A 22636-nucleotide genomic window follows, 5' to 3' on the forward strand; every position below is an offset into this window, starting at 1 on the left:
TGCAGCTGAAGCCTTGTCTGAGTTATTTTTAGTCGTTTTCATAACGGCAAGAGTTATCTGAATGTTTCTCTCCAGCTGCGCAGACCGTGGATTGTCGGGGGACAGTAAGTGCCCCGATTAACAGTTTCCCTGAACACGCATATGAACATGCTGAGTAATACTGGAATTGCAAACTGCCTGTGTGGGATCTCTTAATGTTTATAAGCTATCGAAGGTAAAAATTGAAATAAGGACTAGAGAATAGTAGCAAACTCTGCTCTGCATCCATTTTTAAATGGTTTTCACATCCTCTCAACTCAGTAATTGCCTGGCCTTAATGCAGAAATCCCTTTCCCCCTGTATTCCTTTTCACCGAAAATAAATGTTCAGAAATCCACTGTAGTGTTGGAATGTGTCCAAGGCTGTGTGTACACACTGCACAAAATGCAAAATTCATCCCGCAAGTACAGAACTGGAAGCGCGAGAACAGGTGGCATCTAATCCTCATGGGGTTTTTTTTGTAAACGGCTTGAGAAGGAAACCCACGGGCGGTGTTTTTACTGAACGGAACAGGGGCTTCTGTGACTCACGCAGCTGCATGCTCGTGATCCACAGACGAACCTGGCTGGATTTCGTCACATAGCAAGTCCCTCCTTCCCTCTGCATCCCCTTGGTTCCAGCTTGGAATCCCAGGAACAGCATGCAGTGTGTCACTGTAGATGCTGCTGCTTGCGAGAGAAAACACCTTTAAAAATCAGGGGAGGGAGGAGAGAAGGATAGCAGTCTCTTCTCTGACTTCTGCCAGAGTTTCCAATGCGTGCAGACAATTCTCCTGCCTCCCAAGTGTTTTCCTTCTTCCTTTAGTGGGGGAAGATGAAGGATGTTGCCGTGGATGGTTGAAGGCATCTTCCCTTTGCCCAGGAGCCCCACTTGCACAGGAGAACACATGAGGCTCCAGCTGAGGAAGCCCCTTCTTTACTTCTTGCCTTCTCCTCTTAGCATCAAATAATTGCAGAATCGGAAGAGACCCAAAGGGACATCTTTGGGTTGCCTTCTTTCCCCTGGGCTTTGGTAAATAAAACTCATACTTGAGTACACTTTGAAAGCAAATTATAGTGCTATGGATGTGCGCATGACTGCCTGCAGAAAAACAAGAGCACAAGTCACTGCCTCAAGGAGCTTACAATCTAAAATTTGACCTGTGCGCTTACTTCCCTTGCACGCATAGCTTTTGAGTCCTTTTTGCAGTGCAGAATGCAGCCCTGGATATATTTTGTATGGCTATGGTTACCTAGCCTGTGTGCATCATCTGTTGTTGTTCTTTTTTCTAATCGTTGCGAAGTTGCTGGGCTTAAATCTCTGCTTGCTTTAAAAAAAAAAAAATGTTGATTTTGCTCTTCGTTACAATCCACTTGCTTTGCTCTTCTAAGAGCCTGTGATTTCCACTTCACCTCTGCTCGATGATTCATTTCCTTCAGGCCTTTTTAAAGAGCTGCATCAATGTATTATACCCCAAATCATAGTTGGTTGACCCGGTTCTAAATAGGTGAAGTTGCTTTTGCTGTTTGGGACTAAACATATTTACCTGGCATCCTTGGACACCTGCCATGGCCCTGATGGGCACTCACCAACACTGAAGCCTGCCTTGTGCCCACCCCCTCCTTCTGTGGTTGGCAGGGGGCAACTACGAGCCGCCACTTAAAATTTTCTGCAGTGCTCCTAAGATCACATCCCCACCGTCCATTTCAAGCGCACTGTGTTCGACAAAGAATCCTGGGAACTGTGGTTTGCTAAGTGTGCAGGGGATTGTAACCCTGTGAGGGGTAGACTATAGTTCGCCAGATGCTTTGGAGCAAGCCACTACTGCTAAAATGGTATAAAATTCCTTTAAATGTGTGGCGTGAATGGTTCTGCTCATATGGCTTAGGATGTATGCCATAAATTAGCTCCTGTACCCATTGAAAGGCATTTTATCCCATCCCGAACGTGTGGCACACTTAGTGGTAAGGGGCAGGCTAATTACTATAAAAAGATATAGGGACCCCTGACCGTTACGTCCAGTCGTGGCCGACTGTGGGGTTGCGGCGCTCATCTCGCTTTATTGGCCGAGGGAGCCGGCGTACAGCATGACTAAGCCTCTTGTGGCCAGCAAGTGTGGCCAGCATGAGTAAGCCGCTTCTGGCGAACCAGAGCAGCGCACGGAAACGCCGTTTACCTTCCCGCCGGAGCGGTACCAATTTATCTACTTGCACTTTGACGTGCTTTCAAACTGCTAGGTTGGCAGGAGCAGGGACCTGAGCAACAGGAGCTCACCCCGTCGCGGGGATTCAAACCGCCGACCTTCTGATCGGCAAGCCCTAGGCTCTGTGGTTTAATCCACAGCTCCACCCACGTCCCTGCTGATTACTATGGGTTGGAGTAAAAACCCAAGGAACTAGTATCCCCATCTCCACTGGTGTTTTCCAAGAACTCAGGATCTAGCCATTTACCCATCATCTCTCCCACTTTCTAGCATTTAGAAATACTTGTACTCTTAAGAGGACGTATCATATGCTGGGAATGCTGCCATAAGCACACTGATAACACCATTCCTGAATTTTTCCAATCTATTCTAAAAAAACAAACCAGCCATCTCAGTCACACAGCTGGCTATAACAAACGTCTCTTCTTCTTTGGCGATCCCTCGTAGCCGAGTAAGATTGTCTTCCATAAACACGGTTTTAACAATGAGTCCGTAGGTGACTGCGGAGGCCAGTTCTGGATCCACACATCTTTCCACAGTGGGGACAGTGGTTTCCGGGCAGGAGTTGATCACGGTGAGGGTTTGCCAAGCGTGTCTTCCTCTTAGCACTTTTCTCCCTTTCGTCCTGAGTTCAAGCGTCTTCAAAGTCCATGACACCTTTGGTAAAGGCTGTTCTCTAACTGGAGCGCTTGCAGGCCAGCATTTCCCAGTTGTCAGTGTTTATACCACAATTTTTTAGGTTTGCCTTGAGAGAGTCTTTAAACCTCTTTCGTTGACCACCAGCATTACGTTTTCCATTTTTAAGTTCGGAATAGAGTAGTTGCTTTGGAAGACGATAATCAGGCATCCGTACAACATGACCAGTCTAACGACTGTAACAAACGTCCAATGTGCTCTGACGCACATTACAGGCTCCGCCTGTCAGCTTTTCTGTAGCCAAGCAACAAAGTGCAGGCTGTGAGGTTCTGCACCCCCTCTAGCCCCATACTTTTGGGGCATAAACCCACCAACTTTTAACTGCATCTGGGGGTTCCATTAGAAACAGTAATTTGTTGTGAGTTCTGGGAGTTGTGGCTCTGTGAGAGACAGTTCCCAGAATTCTTTGGGTGAAACAGTTTGCTTTAAATGTATGGTTATGTATGCAACTTGGATGACCTTTACTGTGTGGTTCCCCCTCGTGTGGAGAGAATGGGAAATTACGGTGACAATTTCTTTTTTTTTTCTTCCTTTGAAAACTAGTGTTCGTTTCAGGAATCTGGTAGATTTTTTGTTTGTGGGGTGGGTGTGTGTCAGAGCTGCCCCTAGGTCCCAGCTCACAGAGGACCAACGCCAGGCTGTCGTTATGTACAAAAGTCTTTATTGAGGTTCAGTTTCCATTTCAAAGCCGCAGCGCGCAGCTCTACGTCTTAAACCCTAGACCGGCGAAGTCCCGTCTGAATCTCCTCCCCTATGACACCAGTTTAAGATCCTAGCCCTGCTCCACCTTTTCCGCTGCTCTCTTCTCCTCTGGGTCCTCCTGCCCGCTGGGGCATTGCCCTTTCTGGACTCTTCCGACGCTGAGTCGCTTAGCTCCTCCCCCTCCCTCCGGCGGGCTTTAGGACCCGGTTCCCAATCCTCATTCTCTGCTGTCCCACGCTCCTGTACATTTGAACTTGCCTCTCGCGCCAACCCAGTGACCTTCCTCCTGACCGTTACACTACTTCTGTCACTGCTTCCCTCTTCCGGGATACTGGCCGGATCTGACCTCCCCTCCGTTGTCTGACTCTCCGATGGAGGCGTGGTCAGCCCTGACTCCTCTCCTCTCCCTGCTGGGGGAGACGCTACTCCCGATACCTGTGACTCTTCCCCCCCACTATGCTCTGGTGGGGAAGCTGGTCCTGATTTCCAACTGCTGCTCTGGGAGTCCCCGCTGGCCCCTTGCTTCTGGGGTGTCCCCCTTGGGACCCCCCTTGCCCTGGCCACCGGCGCCCCCTTCTGTGAATCTTCCGATTCGCTGGAGAGGCTCATGGAATCTCTCGGGCCACTGTCATCTTCTCCTACGCTGCCCTCAGATTCTTCCCCTTCGCTCTCCATCTCGCCTCTTCCCTGTGCTTCTGCTCCTGAACCCCTGACAGTGGGAATATAGTTTTCCAGTAGAGCAGAGATGGGTAACATCACCCTGAGCTATGGCTCCTCCTATGTTTATTTTCCCTTTCTTCAGTAGCATGGTTGCTTTTTTAAAAAAAATGCGGCTGACTTCTCTTTGTGCGTGCTGAGGAGGAATTTGATGGAAGAGAGAAAGGCATGGCAAAGATGGGTTTTTTTTTGGGGGGGGGCAATTCCACACAGAAGGGGGTAGCAAGAGAGAACGTTTGTCACTCAAGGGAGCAGGAGACTTTTGAGTGGCTCAGGGTGATACAGCTGGAGGAGTAAAAAGCCACAAACACAAAATATCTAGATGTGGGAGCAGATCGAGAAGGGAAAAACATGGCTGCAGAATGAGGCCATAGGAAGCTGCGAAGAGGAGTTTGTGCTGGATCTGGGACTGCAGGGACATGGGTGTAGGAAAGAGGGAGGAGCAATATAGCTCAGTGCTGGAGAATCTGTTAGAGCATGCAGACGGTCCCAGGCAGTGTTATAGATATATAAGCGAGGCACCAAATGGCTCCTTAAATCGAGGTTGCAGTTGCCAAAATGGAATATCTACTCGCCATTTTTGGACAAGACGGCTCTAAAATCTTATTTTTCATACGATGGACTGTGTTAAACATCTGGTTAGTTCAGATGACATCCTTCAGCTCAGTTAAGAACGCTGAGCACTCTACTGTTTTTCTTAATGGTGATACACCGACCATTCATAACGTAAGAATATTCTTCACAACTTTGAGCAGGGCAGTGGGGTGGGGTAAGTGAAGACAAGCTACAGCAAAGCGTTTTGGTTCCTGAAATTCATCCCGATTGTGCAGATAAAATATAATGGATAGAATTCTACAGGATGGGGTGTTAGTGTGTTAAAACAGCCCAGATCCATGGATCCCCAGGCATGCATCTCCAGGTGGCAGAGATGTCAGGTGCCATCTTGCTGCCCAGGCATCTTCACTTGGTCGCAAGTGGCTGGTAGCCAGGTGCAAAATGCGCCTGGCACCTGGCTAATTTCGATCACTGGTCCCAGGTTCAATCCCCAGCATCTCCAGGTAGGACTGGGAGAGACCTCTGTCTGAAACCCTGGAGAGCAGCTGCCAGTCAGTGCAGACAACACTGAGAGCTTGATAGACCTGACTCAGCATGGAGTGTTTTCCTCTGTTCCAGTGGCAAATGCTACAGCGTTTTTCTTTGGACTCAAGCTCTGATCAGCTCCTGCCAGCACAGCCAGTCCTGTCAATGGCGACGGGAGTTGCAGAGCAGCAGCAGCAGCATCCTGAGGGCCACCGATGAGCAAACCCTGTTCTAGAGGAAGCCCCTCCCTCTTGTGGTACTCCCTTTCTAGTCTCCATAAAGTTGTCGGGAAGCACATGCATGCCTTTGTGTATGTGTTTCCGTGTGAAAAACCTCTCCTATGTTGCAATGCTCGCCTGCAGCAAAACTGCCACTTCCGTGTTTCCTGTGGGAGACAGGCAAAGTTTCAACAACTTAGTCAAATGCTTCCCCTGTGTGGCTGGCTCTTTAAAAACCCTTTTCCCCAAGCCCTGCTTGTTCTTTTTGTGGTGAAATGCTTTGCCCAGAATGGGCTCCTCTCTAGTCAATCTTTTGCCTTCTTTGGTGTTGATCTCCTTCTCCATCTTGTCTGCATTGCTGAAACAAAATCGTAACTCCTGCTCTTGGTGATCGGGATGGAGGCGATGGGCCCAATTGCCTTGAAATGGTTCCTGAGGGACCTCCATTGAAATGAGCTGGGTGGGGGGTGGATACACAGTCAATGGAAGTTGTTGTCCACCCTCCCCGCATTCTCCCGCCCCAGGGGTTTTGGGGAGGAGACCTTCCCAGGTATTGGGCCCTTTCGGGAAGTGAATGAAATAGCATCTCGAATAATCGTGGCAATCAAAACAGTTGGATCGGATGGGTGCGCTTGTGCTTATGGAAAATTTCCTGTGCTTTTCTTCTTCTTTCTCTTATTGCAAGATGGGGATGTGACTGTTTAGCTCAGAACCTCGCAGATGGTTTTCTGGGTAGCCTCAGATGTTCCTCGCTGTTTGGTGCAGCAGACAAACATTCTTGATACTGATCTTTCCCTCTGCAATGTGCAGCCATAGGGCAGTGCTGAATTCATTCCTGGGTGCACACCCTGCATTCAAAACATTGCCAGGGTGAGGCCTAACAAGCCTGGCCAGTGTCTTGGATTAACTGTTTGTGATTGCCCTTATTTGACTTAATTTGGCCCACCAACCCCTTCCATCCAAACGACTCGCGAGTGCAGCTTAAGCAAACTTCCAGTCATGCGATGTCATTTGTCATAGGTTCATCTTTAAAGGCAGTATGTCTTTCCCTTACATTTTATGCACCTCAATCTCCCTACAAGGGAATCGAATGGGAAAACAGCATTACAAACAGTGTAAAATGTATGTGGAAAATATGTAGTGTTTCTTTCCCCCCTTTCGGCCTCGCCTATCACCAGGATTTTTGTCTCCAGAAGGCTGGTGAAGTTTGAATCTAGCCGTCGGGCTCAAAGTGGTTCTTCAAATCCCTGCCCAGAATCTTTGGCAAAGGACTCAGGTTCCTTGGCAGATGATGTCACATTGAAAGGGTTTCCTGAAGGGAATAAATTTTTAAAAATCCAGCTCCTAAAATGTTTTTGAGAATGGAGGCTCTGTTGCCATTTGCCCTGAATGCTGGACACAAGCGAAGCTCTAAATCTTAGGAAATCAAGTGTGTTAACATCTAAACAGGTGTGAACATGACGAATAAAGGGTCTGACTAACCTGTGATATTGTTGGGACTCCCATCATCCTTGACCATTGGCCAGATTTGCTGAGGTTGCTGGGAGTTGAAGTCCATCAACATCTGGAAGGCCACAGGTTAGCCACCCTTAGTCTAGATCAGGGTTTCTCAAACTTGGGTCTCCAGCTGTTTTTGGACTACAACTCCCATCATCCCTAGCAAGTCAGGGATGATGGGAGTTGTAGTCCAAAACCAGCTGGAGACCCAAGTTTGGGAAACCCTGATCTAGATCCTTAAGGACTGGTATATTTTGATATCAAAAATAATGAATATGGGATTGTACCTAAAGCCTTTCCCCCACATGTAGCTAGGTATATTGCTCCCACGCTGCTTTACTTAGGAGTGTAGCTGCTAATTTCCAGTTTTCCTCTAACGACTGGGCCCCCACCCTCTTCATCCTGGTTAACCAAAGCTGGCTTTAAAGGAGTTGTGTTTTACAATGCAGAGAGTGGAGGATGCATTTTATACATTGGTGCGAGAGATCCGCCAGTACAGATTGAGAAAAATCAGCACAGAAGAAAAGACTCCTGGGTGCGTGAAAATTAAAAAATGCCTTTTAATGTGACAGGGTAAGTTTTGTTCTTGTTTAAGAAGAAAAGAAAAAAAGTTCGGCGGGGGGAAAAATCTGATCATGAATACGAATCAAATCTAACTTGCAAACTTCTCTTTGGTGATTCCAGTAATTTCAAAATGATTGTAAGTATCAGCCAATCTGTTTTACTGTCGCCACCCTCCTTTAAGAATATAAAGGTTTTTCTCTGTGGTTTCAGCTGTGGATGAACTTGTACGGTGCATTGAGAATGCGCCTTTCTCTTTTGGAAACCTCTTTCTGGTGGGCCAGGAAGTTTAGAAACAGACTTTGTTTGGAGCCAGTTCACAGGAGGCTGCAAACTCCTTGCCCCTTGAATTTTCAACACTTGATTTTGCTCTCAACCATACCGGGGTGAGCAGCCTCCATGCCTTCTATTTCTGTGTGCCCCAAAGGCCCTTCTCTCGTTCTCTTCCCTTAGCAGAACGGAACAAGCCGAGCCATGCGCAGTTGCCCCGGTTAACGGGCTGCTTTCTTTAGAATTGTGGGCCAAACCCCAGGCGTCTGCCGTGATTCTGGCAAAGGTCAACTTATACGATCCAGGGTTCAAAGAACAAACCGCTCAACTTTTGATGTCTGTCCCTTGAAAACATAACACATGCTTACCTGCTCAGACTTAGGAATATTCGCTGATTAGTTCTGCTAACGAATCCAGCGCACTTACGCATGCAGTGTTCTCCCGGGAAGTTGTGCCCCTCTCCTGAACGCAGTACAGGGGCATTTCTCGATTTCAACCAGCCTTGCTTCCCACCCCCCTTGAGTGGTTTTGCCTGGTGGGATATATCCTTAAACTCTGATTATAGGCTCTTGTTTGCCAGGAGGTGGGTGTGTAGAAACTAGTGTAAGGCAAAGGTCAAGGGACCCCTGACCATTAGGTCCAGTCGTGGCCGACTCTGGGGTTGTGGCGCTCATCTTGCTTTATTGGCCGAGGGAGCCAGCGTACAGCTTCCGGGGCATGTGGCCAGCATGACTAAGCCGCTTCTGGCGAACCAGAGCAGCGCACGGAAACGCCGTTTACCTTCCCGCCAGAGCAAGTACAGTGGTGCCTCGCAAGACGAAATTAATCTGTTCTGCGAGTCTCTTCGTCTTGCGGTTTTTTCGTCTTGCGAAGCACGGCTATTAGCGGCTTAGTGGCTTAGCGGCTATTAACGGCTTAGCGGCTTTAAGAAAAAGGAAACAAACTCGCAAGAACTCGCAAGACGTTTCGTCTTGCGAAGCAAGCCCATAGGGAAATTCGTCTTGCGGAACGACTCAAAAAACGGAAAACTCTTTCGTCTTGCGCGTTTTTCGTCTTGCGAGGCATTCGTCTTGCGAGGTACCACTGTAGCTATTTATCTACTTGCACTTTGATGTGCTTTCGAACTGCTAGGTTGGCAGGAGCAGGGACTGAGCAACGGGAGCTCACCCTGTCACGGGGAGTCGAACCACCGACCTTCTGATCGGCAAGTTCTAGGCTCTGTGGTTTAACCCACAGCGCCACCCGCCTCCCAAGAAACTAGTGTACAAAGGGGAAATTGACATTCCTTGCTGTGCCCACTTCTGCCTTTGGTCTCTCCCACCACGGGTGTGTGCCCCCCCGCCACCAAATGTTGCTCAGAAGGTAAACTTTCATAGGGTTGCGCTCCATGAACTGCTAATAAGATGCAAGGAAGGCAGGCGTTGTCTTTGTGATATGTTGGATGGAGCTTTATTACCTGGAAAGTGTGCTCTTCTTCTTCTTTGGCGATCACTCGTAGCTGAGTAAGATAGTCTTCCATAAACACGGTTTTAATAGTGAGTCCGTAAGTGACTGTGGAGGCCAATTCTTGATCCACACATCCTTCCACAGTTGGCGACACAGGAAAGATGAGCACTGCCAACCTCACTCAGGAAGGCAACGGGACCCCGCTTTGCGTTCTGGACCGCTGGTCAACCATGAACATAGCTGTCAACTTTTCCCTTTTCTTGCGAGGAATCCTATTCGGAATAAGGGAATTTCCCTTTAAAAAGGGAGACGTTGACAGTTATGGCCATGAAAAGGAAACTGAAGACTGTGACAAACGAGGACTTTGGGGACGGTCCAATATTATAGAGCTGCCATCAGATGGTATAACTAGGTTGGCTCAAGTTAGCCAATCTCCTGAGATGAGATGGTTAATATAGAGCTGTTTATGAGGAAGAAGACTTATACGAAACCAAACTTGATGTAAGCATGTTCCGGTTCTCTGATGCAAACAGAACGGGATACTTCATTGGATGATGGTTTCTGGTTGGTTAGCAGATTTGATGTGACAGTGAAAAGGTGTTTCCTGCCCTTCAATGATGCCTTGTTGAAGCATCAGAAATGTAACATCTGAGGAACAGGATGAGCTTCCTTACATGAGATGATGTCATGGGAGTGAGAGAGAGGTCTTGCTGGCATAATCAGTTTGACATGTCAGCAGAATGAATGGACTGATGAGGCTTGAATTGGGTATGTTTCCCTTTTAAAAGAAAAACTTTAGTCTTCCTTTGTGTGCTTGCTTCTTCCATTGGTGTTCTTTTTAACATGCTCTCTGTCTCGCAGACATGTTCTTAGTCTTGCTTGCTTTGTACTTATGACTTTCGGATGAATAGAATAATAATAATAATAATAATAATAATAATAATAATAATAATAATGTGTGTGCAATGGGACTAGTAGGATTTCTCTGGGTATAAAAGACCGCATTTCACTGTCAAAAATTAGTACTTCGGGTCATTTCCATCTGTACAACTTTCTTTCTTTTTAGTTCAAATACAGACCTCCCGTAATGTTTCCAACAGCAGTGAATCAAAGTGAAAAGCAGCAGCTTTGATTATGGTATTTGTGTCAAAAAAAATTTAAAAAATGATTTTTGCCTATAAAAGACCTGAGACCACTGTTTTGCCAGTGATTTTTGCCTTGTGGATATTTGAACTGCCTGTAGTATGATCTCTGCGCACACCAGTAGACTACATTTACGGACACAATGGTCTCCCGCCATCTTGGATTAAACAATCCAGGACGGTGGCACCCATCCTTGATAGTACGATAATAAACACCCAGTGGTAATGTTTTGCCTCAGAAATATTACTTCAGTTGAGAGCATCAGGTACCTAGGATAAGAGAGGGGAAACCTGATGTGTAAAATACACAGACAAGACAAAACTCTTGAGATGAAACTGTTTTGTTTTCTTTCTAATTATTTTATTTACAAAAATATTTTTAGGCTGTCAATTCATATCAACTATCTGTGTGGTGTACAACAATCTATACAAATAGCAGGGCACATAAAATACTATAAGAACAATACAAAATAATGATTTTATCGTTAGAACTGGGAAAACAGTACTCTTAAATGCATATTACGCACATTTTGTACTGCTACGTAGCAGTTTGTGTGAGTGATGTTCTCACTCATTATTTAGATACATCATAGAACTTTTTAAATTATTTTGTCCCAAATCCTTAAAAGTTGCAAAAATTGGAAACCGTGCTTCAAACTTCTTAGTCCTGAGTGAGAAGGGATATATTGGGTAATTGAATCCTCAAAGAGGAGCAAGTCCTTTGAGAAAAACCACACCTAGGCCACTATCTGTAAAAAATAAAATAAAATAAATCCTCTCTCAGCTCTTCAGAAAACATGATAAAAGTGCACAAGTACCAACCATTGTTCAATTTCTCATGACTATTAAAAAGATGACTGCCTTATTTAAACCGCCTTATTGAAATTGCTCATAGCATTTTCATTAACTAAACGAAATCCTAGCCAATTCAAGTGAAAAGGCGTCATTTGGTATTAAAAGGCCTGACATTTCTTTGCAGGGTGTTGACGATGCCTTCTACACATTAGTCCGGGAAATCCGAAAACACAAAGAGAAGATGAGCAAAGACGGCAAAAAGAAGAAAAAGAAGTCGAAGACAAAGTGTATAATTATGTAAATGCAATTTAACCCTTTGTCCTTAAGGTGTACGTCGGTAAACGTGATTCATTTTTGTACCATTACACTAAATTATTAGCACACACGTTTCTAGCATCACTTTAAAACACACACCTTCCCTCTCTCCCTGCTTTGTGGACCCATCGGATGCCTTTTCTGGATGCTTGCTTTTACGTGACAGTGGAAAGCATTCCTAAAGTGCCAGTATTCCTGGAGTTTCGGTTCTTGAACCTCGCGATGCCTGTGATCAATCAAGAACAAGCGAAAACATTTTATTCAGTGATTTGGGTGCATGCGAAACTCGCTAATGTCTTCTGATTCCCCCACCTACTCATTTCTTAGGAAGTTGTGACTGGCTGCTGTTGCTGTTGTTTTTGCAGGAAATGCCTTACTGGTAGAACTGCCTCTGCTTGGGGCAATTGTTTCCCGGGGTTGGGGTGGGAGTCCCTTCATCCAAGAGCAGGAGGGGTGAATGAGAAGACGGGATGCTTCTGGTGGCACTCCCTTCCCTGTTTCCTCCTTCGACATAGGTTGGAGGAGAAGGAGGAACAGGTATCTCATTCGAATCGCCGTATTTTTCGCTCTATAAGACGCACCAGACCACAAGACGCACCTAGTTTTTGGAGGAGAAAAACAAGAAAAAATATATTCTGAATCTCAGAAGCCAGAACAGCAAAAGGGATCGCTGCGCAGTGAAAGCAGCAATCCCTCTTGCTGTTGTGGCTTCTGGGGATAGCTGCGCAGCCTGCATTCGCTCCATAAGACGCACACACATTTCCCCTTACTTTTTAGGCGGGAAAAAGTGAGTCTTATAGAGCAAAAAATACAGTATCTAGAGCATGGTGAGGGCTGAGAGGGCCGACAGTAGCGGTTGAGCCACAGAGGCCCTGTGTAAAGTTTTGAGTTCCTGTTGAAATTCAGCACTTTAGACCCAGGTGATTTATAGGAACAGGGCGTTCCTGAGCAGGCGAGGACCATGACACGGTAGGATCAGGGCCTCTGCGCTATACAGAGAGTCGAGTGGAAACAAGCTGGTTTTTACGACCATGGGAGGCCTGCTGCAGGCGAGGAAAATGGACCTCAAGTTGTCACAAGAGGGGAGCTGGGAAACCTTCCACCTATGCATGGACCAACGTACCGTGTTAGGGGTGCAAGGATCAAGAGCTCCTCAGGACCCAACATTTAGGTAAGAGATGCTTCTTGTGGGAAAGGGGTAGGAGAAGAAGCCCCTTTCAGATGTGGGATGCCAGAGCTGGCTGAGTTGGCAACGGCCCCAGGAGTAGCCAACATTGTACCCTTCAGATGTTGGACTCCGAAGCCCATCATCCCTGACCAGTTCTAGCCAGCATGATGGGAGTTGTAGTCCAGCATCATCTGACTTGCGGTTGCTGGGGTGTAGGTGTAGGTGTAGGTGATGGGAGCCCCTTGCCTGAAGCTGGTCCTGGGTCTTCGTTAGAAAACTGAAGTGGTTTAACCTGCAGCCTCCCAGGTGTTGCTGGACTCAAATGCCCATCAGTCCCGGCAAAAATGGCCAGTGGTCAAGGATGATGGGAGTTGTTGGGAATACAATGTCTGGATGGCGACAGCTTCCCTGTCCCTGTGGTATAAAAGGCAACCTCCTGTTGCCTTTTACATAGGCCAGGGAGATCTCCAACTTATTTTCTGCTGTGTTTGTGATAAAAGGACTGATCGGCGCAAGTGATCCTGGTTTTCCAACATACTTTTTTTGCAAAACGGTTTTGGTTCTGCTGACTGCAATATTGATAACACCTCCTTAGCCTTCCTTATGTACAATTTCTGCTTCGGGCCACCGTTTATTGTAGCATTTCCAATCAACTTGAATGAATGTAAGGATTGCGGGCTTTTTACAGAAGCAAGTTTCTTTCCCCCACCCCTCCCAACCTCACTTCCCCAAGGCTGTTTGCGGTGGGTCACGCTTAAAAATCTAACTATTTTTTCTATTAAAAGTGAAAATGTAAAAAAAAAAGAGAGAAAAAATTCAAATTGGGTTGATTTGTTGAAATGAGCCATCTCTGCCTTTTGGCTAAGATCAAGTGTGTGCATATAGAATATACACAGGGGGGAATTTCACAAAAGCGTTGAGGTGCCAAGAGTAGCGTTTTGTTTTGTCTTTTGGAAGATGTCAGAATCAATGAGCAGCAGTAACTTGGTGGGCTGTGCCCTTAGGTTGTACAGTTTTCCCAAACCTGCTTAACAATTTAATTTAATTCCATTGTCGTGTTTTTATGTTGAAAATAAGCCTCCTTCCCAACTTTCGTCTCTCTCTCTCTCGAGTGCCAAATCTCCTACTAGGACTATTTCTTAAAATGCAATGTGTTTACCTAGAATGTATTTTAACTATTTTTGTATAGTATAAACTAAAAAAAATAATAAGAAAAATACATGTTTTGTACATTGTGCTTTTTGTTTTCATTTGAGGCAAAATATATGCAATGTGACCCAGGTGATGGATATTTTTTTGGGGGGCGGGGAGAACCCCCCCGTCTTTATTTCAATCCTGTGACCTCGAAACATTAAGTCACACCTGAAGAATGACCACTGTTCATTTATACCCTTACAGATGTTTTTATCAGCAGCATGTGCTGTGAAGCGATATGAAATCTGTCAAGTTTGTCACAAAACAACACTGCTCCTGTTGTAATTAATAAATAAAAAAGTCTGTGTTTCTACAGTTTGTTTTTTCCTCTCAAAAGCAGAATTTATTTATGTTTTGATCCTCTTCCATCATAGAACGGAAGGCATGTGGCTTACACACCTGGACACTTCCCAAACCCAGACTTGCTTCGCTTCAGCAGGGGGGTGACTTCATGTGCCAATATTATTTATTAAATTTGTATATAACCTTCCGTCCAAAGTTCTCAGGGTTCACAGTAACTGCAACGGTTCACAGTAAAACCGCAAAGTGAAAAACAAGACCAAAAGAACACAAGAAACTCCCCCCCACAAACATTTAAAAGGACGTAAGACTGTTAATCAGCTCATGGCCTAGTTAAAAAGGAACATTTTTGCCGGGCACCTAAAGGTTAATATTGAAGGCGCCAGGCGAGCCTCCCTGGGGAGAGCATTCCACAGACAGGGAGCAACTGCAGAGAAGGCCCCGTTCTCGTGTTGCCACCCTCTGGACCTCTTGAGGAGGAGGCACATGAAAAAGGGCCTCAGAAGATGATCTTAGGGTCTGGGTAGGTTCATATGGAAAGAGGCGGTCTTTTAGATCATACCCTATAGTAGCTGTTAGCTGTTTACAGAAGTGGTGGACAACCTGTTGCCTGACTCCAGCCTCCATCAGCCACAGCCAACATGGGCTGTGTTCAGGGATGATGGGAATTGTAGTTCACCTGGGAAGGTGTAGGTTCTGCACCTTTGGCATTTAAAAGGCCATACTTTCTCTTTGTGAGCTTAAAAGTTGAAAACACAGGCAGATAGAACTAGGTGTAAAATCTAGCTTTGCTTCGATACGGGATTCTCTTTAACATAACACACAGCCAGCCGTACCTGTTCCCACCCTCTTCCCAAGCTCCTTATGCATACCTGATTTCAATTGTACCGGCTTCTGAGTAGGCGTGCACAAGATTGTGTTGGCTAACTAAATCCCAGCCACTCCTGCTTTCCCCACTGAACAGGCTATTCTCTCATTCTTGCCCACCTTCCCAAGATGGTAGCAGACCTTTTCAGTTCTTTGCGGGGAGAGGAAAGGCGCAAGGGTCCCTCAGCATAGATGTATGTCCAGCTGAACATCCAACCGCAAGAGCAGTGGTTGTGGAAATTAGAATTGTAGAACTGTAGCGTTGGAAGGGACCTTGAGGGTCATCTCGTCCAACCCCATGAAATTCAGGAATCTTTTGCCCAACATTGGGTTCAAACCCACGGCTCTGAGATTAAGCGTCTAACTGTGCTATTCCAGGTGAAATGAAGTGTCACTAGCACAGGGGGAAAGTCTCCCCACCTCCCTTTTTAAATGCATAACTGGGAAGAAGGCTTAAACCATGGACATGTGTAGTTATGTACAGCAAAGCTCTTTTTGGGGGCTCTTTGGTCGCGTCCTCAACAACACGGGAGCAACGGCACACCAAACAGCTCCCCACCCACCTCTGAGGCCACTTGCTTGCCCCCTGACAACTGAACACACAGCAGAAACATCTGTGTGGAGCTGGGGGTTGCATGTGCGAAGACTTCCCCAATAATAATAATAATAATAATAATAATAATTTATTATTTATACCCCACCCATCTAGCTGGGTTTCCCCAGCCACTCAGGGCGGCTTCCAATAAAACACTAAAATACAATAACCTATTAAACATTAAAAGCTTCCCTAAAGAGGGCTGCCTTCAGATGTCTTCTAAAAGTCCGGTAGTTATTTTTCTCTTTGACATCTGACGGGAGGGCGTTCCACAGGGCAGGTGCCACTACCGAGAAGGCCCTCTGCCTGGTTCCCTGTAACTTGGCTTCTCGCAGCGAGGGAACCGCCAGAAGGCCCTCGGCATTGGACCTCGGTGTCTGGGCAGAACGATGGGGTGGAGACACTCTTTCAGGTATACTGGGCCAAGGCCGTTTAGGGCTTTAAAGGTCAACACCAACACTTTGAATTGTGATCGGAAACGTACTGGGAGCCAGTGTAGGTCTTTCAAGACTGGTGTTATATGGTCTTGGCGGCCACAAATGTGGATTTGCGTTCCTCCCCCACAGCCGGCTGTGAAAAAAGAACCACAGCAAGAGTTGCTGAACTTCAACTTAAAACAAAAAAACACATAACCTTCGTTCAATAGGCAATCTATACTTTTTTTTAATTGTAGATCGGTCCCCCCAGGCGATTATGGCCTGGGCAATCGTTTCGAACCGCAATGCACATCATTTGCCATCCTCTTCATAGTAACGCTGTTTCAGAGCTCGGTATTTCCTGAGGAAGTATAAGGCCTCCAGCTCTTTCATGACAAACTCCCCTCGGGCAAGGAGTTCTTTGATTTTCTCGGGCTCCTTCACGTCCTTGTTTTTCAAGAACGCCGCCTTCAGCCGGGTCCGAAAGTAGTCTGCCCCTTTGGGGTATTCCTTTCCGAGGTACAGCAGCTTCAAAGCACACAATGCAAAAAAACAAAAAAGTTGAGAGTCACACGGGGCGCAGAACACGGGCAAAGCGTTTTGTTTGCATCTGGCTTCCACTCCTCAGGACTTACATTTTTGTAAAGGTTCAGCACTTCGTATCTTAGCGGATTGGTCATGTTCAGTTCACACACTTAACTCATGCGTGCTGGCATCTACCTGAAGAACAATCATTCGGAGATTAGCTACATAATGAAGCCTGACTTAGGAACAGTTACTGGTGCTTTGGATGCTGGCAAACTGCTTGACACGACTCCTTGAGGATTCGATTGATTTCCTTCAGTTTTAGGGGCCATCTAGCCAACTGCAGCAACCCACCCACTCCATAGCCCTTCCACTTCCACAAGCCCCTACTAACAGCGCAGCAGCCAGATGCAATGGGTGTCTTCCTTGCGCTTGCAAAATATATTGTGCAGGCCCTAATGCAACCACCATTATTATACTCTGAAACAGTTTTTCTTTTCAGTGAAACCCCCCAGGTGAAACCCCCCAGGTGGCTAATACATTGAGTATACATAAGCAATAATAACATATTCAAATTGACCATATGTACAATTCTATATACAATACCACTCCTCGCTCCACAAGGTTTATTTAACTTTTAACATTTTAATTGCCCCAAATTGTTCAAACCTACTCATATAATTCAATATCTTCTCTAACCAATCCTCCTCTTTCTCACTGACCTTAAACCCTTTCATTCTGTGTATCTTCACAGTTAGATATTCTAAAATTATAATATTATTCAATTATTCAATTTTTTCCTCCATTGGTTCACCCCTAGCTCTTCTGCATTTTTCCAATTACTCGCTATAACCTGTCTGGCTGCAATTACCATCAATTTTACCCATTTACATTCCTCTTTTGTTTTTAACTCGGTCCTACTCAGGCTAATAAGAACCATTAATATATATATATATATATATATATATATATATATATATATATATATGGAAATATCTAAATACTCTGAAACAGTTAACATATTGATGGAAGACGGATTGGAACAAAGGCCATTCCAGTCCGGCATTCTGTTCTCACATTTTGAAGCAGGGATGTGGATCCGGCAGCTGTGGATTACAACTGTCACAATCCCTGAGCATTGGCTGTGCTGATGGGAGCGGGAGCTGAATAACATCTGGGCAGCTGCAGAGACTCTCCATCCCTGTTTTGAAGGATGGGCATCCGGTTGGTTGGCATCCGTCTGTCTGGAGAGACAATGGAGTGTTGCCTCTGGGGGTGAAGTCAAATGCTGCATTAACAGCACCTAAGTGACCTCGTTGGGGCGCAAGCTTGGGCAGTGTGTGAGGAGGTCTTGAGCTGCCCAGACGACAAGACCCCCTTCTCGGACTCACTGATGTGGTCTAGAGGAAAGCAGAGCTGAATGGGGCAACTGTGCCCCTGAAGGACCAGGAGCCCAGCCTGGGAGTCACTTTGGACTCACAGCAGTCCATGGAGGCACAGGTCAATTCTGTATCCAGGGCAGCTGTCTACCAGCTCCACCTTGTTCCGCAGGCTGAAACCCTACCTGCCTGCCCACTGTCTCGCCACTGCTCTAGTTATTACCTGCTTGGACTACTGCAATGCGCTCTACGTGGGGCTACCTTTGAAGGTGACCCGGAAACAACAACTAATTCAGAATGCGGCAGCTAGACTGGTGACTGGGGGCGGCCACCGAGACCACATACCACTGGTCCTGAAAGACCTACATTGGCTCCCAGTACGTTTCCAAGCACAATTCAAAGTGTTGGTGTTGACTTTTAAATCCCTAAACAGCCTCGGCCCAGTATACCTGAAGGAGCGTCTCCACCCGCATCATTCTGCCCAGACACTGAGGTCCAGCACCAAGGGGCTTCTGGCGGTTCCCTCACTGTGAGAAGCAAAGCTACAGGGAACCAGGCAGAGGGCCTTCTTGGTAGTGGCGCCCGCCCTGTGGAACACCCTCCCATCAGATGTCAAAGAGATAAACAACTATCTGACATTTAGAAGACATCTGAAGGCAGCCCTGTTCTGGGAAGTTTTTAATGTGTGACATTTTAATGTATTTTTAATCTTTGTTGGAAGCTGCCCAGAGTGGCTGGAGAAACCCAGCCAGGTGGGCGGGGTACAAATAAATTATTATTATTTGGCACCAGCTTGGCTGCAGGAGTTGCCGGAAGGAGGCATACAACTGTCTTAGGGACCCTGCTCTGGATTTGCGTAGGGTTTACTCCTTAGTCTTCTCCTATCCTGAAGATATCCCACAAGGCAGTGGAGGTCTAGGATCTATCTTCCCAGGTACATGAGCCCCATCTGCCCCTTACTCCCCTCTACAGCACAGGCAGAACTGCTTTCTGGACCATTGGACCCACTATTGGTCTCGTTCACTCAATCCTCCTGAGCATATCTTCGCATGCAGGGGAAGTTCCTAATTCACAGAGGGTTTGAGAACCCTCAGCTACCCTTGCCTGGTTTAGCAGGCCAGTCAAAGCTGTTCCCGGGGTGTGGCTGCTGTCGAATGCTGACAACTTCTCGGAGCCACAGGTGAGAGCTGAGTGCAGGGTGGGGACCAAATGTGGATAAACTAACCCAGAAGGAGCATGATGTGTCCCTCCAACCAAGGTACTACCCTCTCCCCTAACACCTTATACACTCCATTTTTCTACCTGCCTACTTATTATCTGATGACACCTAATGCACTAATTGAAAAGCAGGGGCTTTACAGTCCACTCTGCTCCCACTTAACCTAAAACAGCTGGTGGCAACCTAGCTCAGTCCCCATGCTCAGAGACCCAGCCAAGCCCTAAAATGGATCATTTCACTGAAGCATTGCAAAACAACTTAAGAAACAAACCAGTCCTTGCTTTTTACGACTAAGGTGAGGCACCGAGTAGCTTTGATACTGCATTTTGCTGTTTTCACTGGTGTTATATTTATATAATTGTCAAATTGAATTGAATTGTTCTTTCTCCCAAGCTCCTAACTAGAACAGAGCTTGAAATAAATTATCTAAAGACGTAGATGAAGGTCACCTTCCACCCCACCCCAGAACCTTTCCAGAGCAAATAGTTCTTGTCTATTTTAGTACTAGAGAACAAGAGAGTGGAAGTTATTCTGGAGTAGTTAAATCAGTAAGAAAAGGGTATATAAACCTGCAATTTAAATGATTAAAATTGCATTTTTTATTTTGGTAAGGTTAGGATTTATTTTGTTTAATTGGACCACTTTTTCTTTTCTTTTAAGTAGTAGAGCAGAGTGTTCTGTATTGCGGGATATATTATTATCAACAACGTGATATATTAAGGAACACCTGTAGCCAGTGCTTTTTTTTTTCTGGGGGTACACATACCCCTAAACATTTTGTGAATTTAAGTTTGGCCTCATTGAGGGGCAGTATTTCAATATGAGTAGGAAAATGAGAGTACATTTTTTTAGAGAGAAAAAAGCATTGTAGCTCATCTGAAGCAAAACACCAAATTGTCCTGCAATATGAATACACAAAGTTTCCAACTGGTTGGTTCTGGGTGGGGACAACACAGCATAAATCCGCTCCTCTGCCTTTCTCCAAGAGTTTTGATCTGTAGAAGTCAATGCCTGATGGTTTTCCTGGCATGGGAACTAATAACTATTGTTGTGCAATGTTCAGGGTGTTGAACTAAGCCCCGGAAGAACCAGCTTCGCTTCCCTGCTCTGCTGTGAAGCACTCTGGGTGACCTTGGGCCAGCTGCCAGTTCCACCCACCTACCTCAAATGGTTGTTATGAGGATCAAATGGGCTTGGATGAAAAATAAAATAAAAATCCTATACTGCCTCGAGATAACTTGGCCTGGGGGGAAAGAAAGCAAACAGCCACCTGCTCGTTGCTTCTGTGAAAGGAGCAGTTTCATGGAGAGCAGTCCCTCAAGTTTGCAACCCTATGGGCATAGCTGTCAACTTTCCCCTTTTCTTGCGAGGAATCCTATTCGGAATAAGGGAATTTCCCTTAAAAAAGGAAAACGTTGACAGCTATGCCTATGGGGCAGGAGCAGTCAAAGGAGGATTAAAAGGGGATAATTTTTGCAAGTGCAGCTTTCCTCATTTTTGCAAGGAAAGCTACTCCCCCCATCCAAGAATATCTTAAAAGTACAAAATAGACTTAAAGGGGGAGAATTTTTGCAAGCGCAGCTTTTCTCATTCTTGGAAGACAAGCAGTCCACCTCCCACCCTAATAATAATAATAATAATAATAATAATAATAATAATAAAAATAAAATTTATTTATACCCCGCCCTCTCCAGCCAAGACCAGGCTCAGGGCGGCTAACACTAAATATAAAATTGATTGAAATACAGCTTAAAAAACAAGAGTAAAATATAACATTAAAACATTAAAATGCAGCCTCATTTCGGTCTTAAAAACTCTTAAAGGTACAGGAACCTCTTTTTTTGCACTTGGTCAAGGTAGAAACTTCCCCACTTTCTTCTCTCCCCACAACTTTTACAAAGCAGGCAGCCCAAATCCCGACTCCCTCCCAATACAGAAGCTTTGGGTGGGGAGATAATTATGTACATACTGTATTTACCTTCGCAGCCCATGGCTTGCTAGCCTGCCCAGCTGTTGGAGAGGCGGGGCGTAGCAAACGACTACTGCGCCTGCGCGGGAGTTTCAAGAGGCGACGGGGTCCGTTGTGGGCTCGGAGCCTCCTAGTGCGGCTGCGCGGGATTGCCGGCAAGGTACTGGGCAGCGTAGAGGTATGAAAGGTGTAGAGCAGCACACGCTGCTTTCTGCAGTGTCACTTCTATTCTCCCCACGGAAGCAGGTTCCACTCAGTTCAGTGCGTTTAAATGTTCTAACATATGGGAATCCAACTTCTTATAGCCATGCCTCCTTTCTCATACACTGGGGGGGGGGGGGACGACTCCAGCTTTGAGAATTATTAAATTCCTTAACCAGCATTTTCAACTTTGCTGTTTCATAATGGGGAAAAAATGAACCACAAAACAAATGTGTATCAAATATCCAAATGTTTGCCCCCCTAGTGGGTAGTATTTCTTAATATTATTTATGAATATTATCATTAGTCGTATGATATGTTAAAAAAAAGGTCTTACGCAACTTACGAAGATTTAAAAACATAAAATAGAATAATAGAATTATTGGGATGTGATTCATTGCGCTGCGGAAAGCGTGCTGGCGAGACCACACGTTCAGGAAACAATGAAGAAACGCAAAAATAACTTTTGCTTGGCTTTAATTACAAAAACAAAAACTCCTCTTACGCTAAATTACATTGCATCTATAAGTACGGCCCATTCACCAGGGTACTGAGAGAGGTACATGCTTCTGTTTATATACTGTACCCAATTGTTGACACAGCTTAAATTAATACAACTTAATAGGACCTGCTATACCGCTTCACTGCTGTAAAACTAGATCATGATATATATTCTGACCTTTAAAGAGATACACATCTTGTGAAACAATAATGAACCTTAATATTTAAAGAAACCATTCAACCATTCACCTCATATGTAGGGGAAAAAAGCCCTATGCAACTTACAAAGATTTAAAAACATAAAATAGAATGATAGAATTATTGGGAGGGACCTCCAGGGGCCATCTAGTCCAACCCCCTCCAATGTGGGAACCCAGTCAGATAAGTGGAGTACTAATAATAATAATAATAATAATAATGGCTGTTCTTGGTGGCACCAGCTGGACCCCACTGGGAACAGCTTGCCATACTCACCTGACTCTCAGCCTAACATATTTTACATGGTTGTTATGAGAATAAAAGGGCCTCGGCCCAGTATACCTGAAGGAGCATCTCCACCCCCATCGTTCTGCCCGGACACTGAGGTCCAGCTCTGAGGGCCTTCTGGCGGTTCCCTCACTGCGAGAAGCCAAGTTACAGGGA

At 45.7% G+C, this 22636-nt stretch overlaps 2 protein-coding genes and 2 long non-coding RNA genes across 5 annotated transcripts in view; 3 read left to right on the top strand and 1 right to left on the bottom strand.

The window, feature by feature from the left end:
• Positions 1-14337, top strand: part of LOC307225356 — a 106579-nt gene extending 92242 nt beyond the window's left edge. The window contains exon 2 of the long non-coding RNA XR_013842925.1: positions 12475-14337. This is a non-coding gene — a long non-coding RNA (uncharacterized lncRNA). The remainder of the gene's footprint in view (positions 1-12474) is intronic.
• Positions 1-14337, top strand: part of LOC307225228 (GTPase KRas-like) — a 52096-nt gene extending 37759 nt beyond the window's left edge. The window contains 2 exon segments of the mRNA XM_079993121.1: positions 11530-11599; positions 11602-14337. Of these exon segments, the coding sequence (XP_079849247.1) occupies positions 11530-11599; positions 11602-11657 (126 nt within the window). The 3' untranslated portion in view covers positions 11658-14337.
• LOC307225416 lies at positions 2187-10848 on the top strand. Its single transcript, XR_013842989.1, has 2 exons — positions 2187-2771; positions 9565-10848. It is a non-coding gene; the product is annotated as an uncharacterized lncRNA (long non-coding RNA).
• Positions 14131-21443, bottom strand: ETFRF1 (electron transfer flavoprotein regulatory factor 1). 2 transcript variants are annotated; one of them, XM_079993234.1, is made up of 3 exons: positions 21302-21443; positions 16836-16920; positions 14131-16728 (listed from the first exon to the last, which is right to left on the bottom strand). In XM_079993234.1, the coding sequence occupies exons 2-3, from the start codon at positions 16878-16880 to the stop codon at positions 16513-16515; spliced, it is 261 nt and encodes an 86-aa protein (XP_079849360.1). In that variant the 5' UTR covers positions 16881-16920; positions 21302-21443; the 3' UTR covers positions 14131-16512. The 2 variants fall into 2 exon arrangements, with proteins under 2 accessions (XP_079849360.1, XP_079849361.1); XM_079993235.1 differs by having other exon boundaries at positions 21293-21356.
• Between the last annotated feature and the right edge of the window lie 1193 nt (positions 21444-22636).

The sequence above is a fragment of the Podarcis cretensis genome, assembly GCF_951804945.1.
Source record: "Podarcis cretensis genome assembly, chromosome: 10".
Lineage (NCBI taxonomy): Eukaryota > Metazoa > Chordata > Lepidosauria > Squamata > Lacertidae > Podarcis > Podarcis cretensis.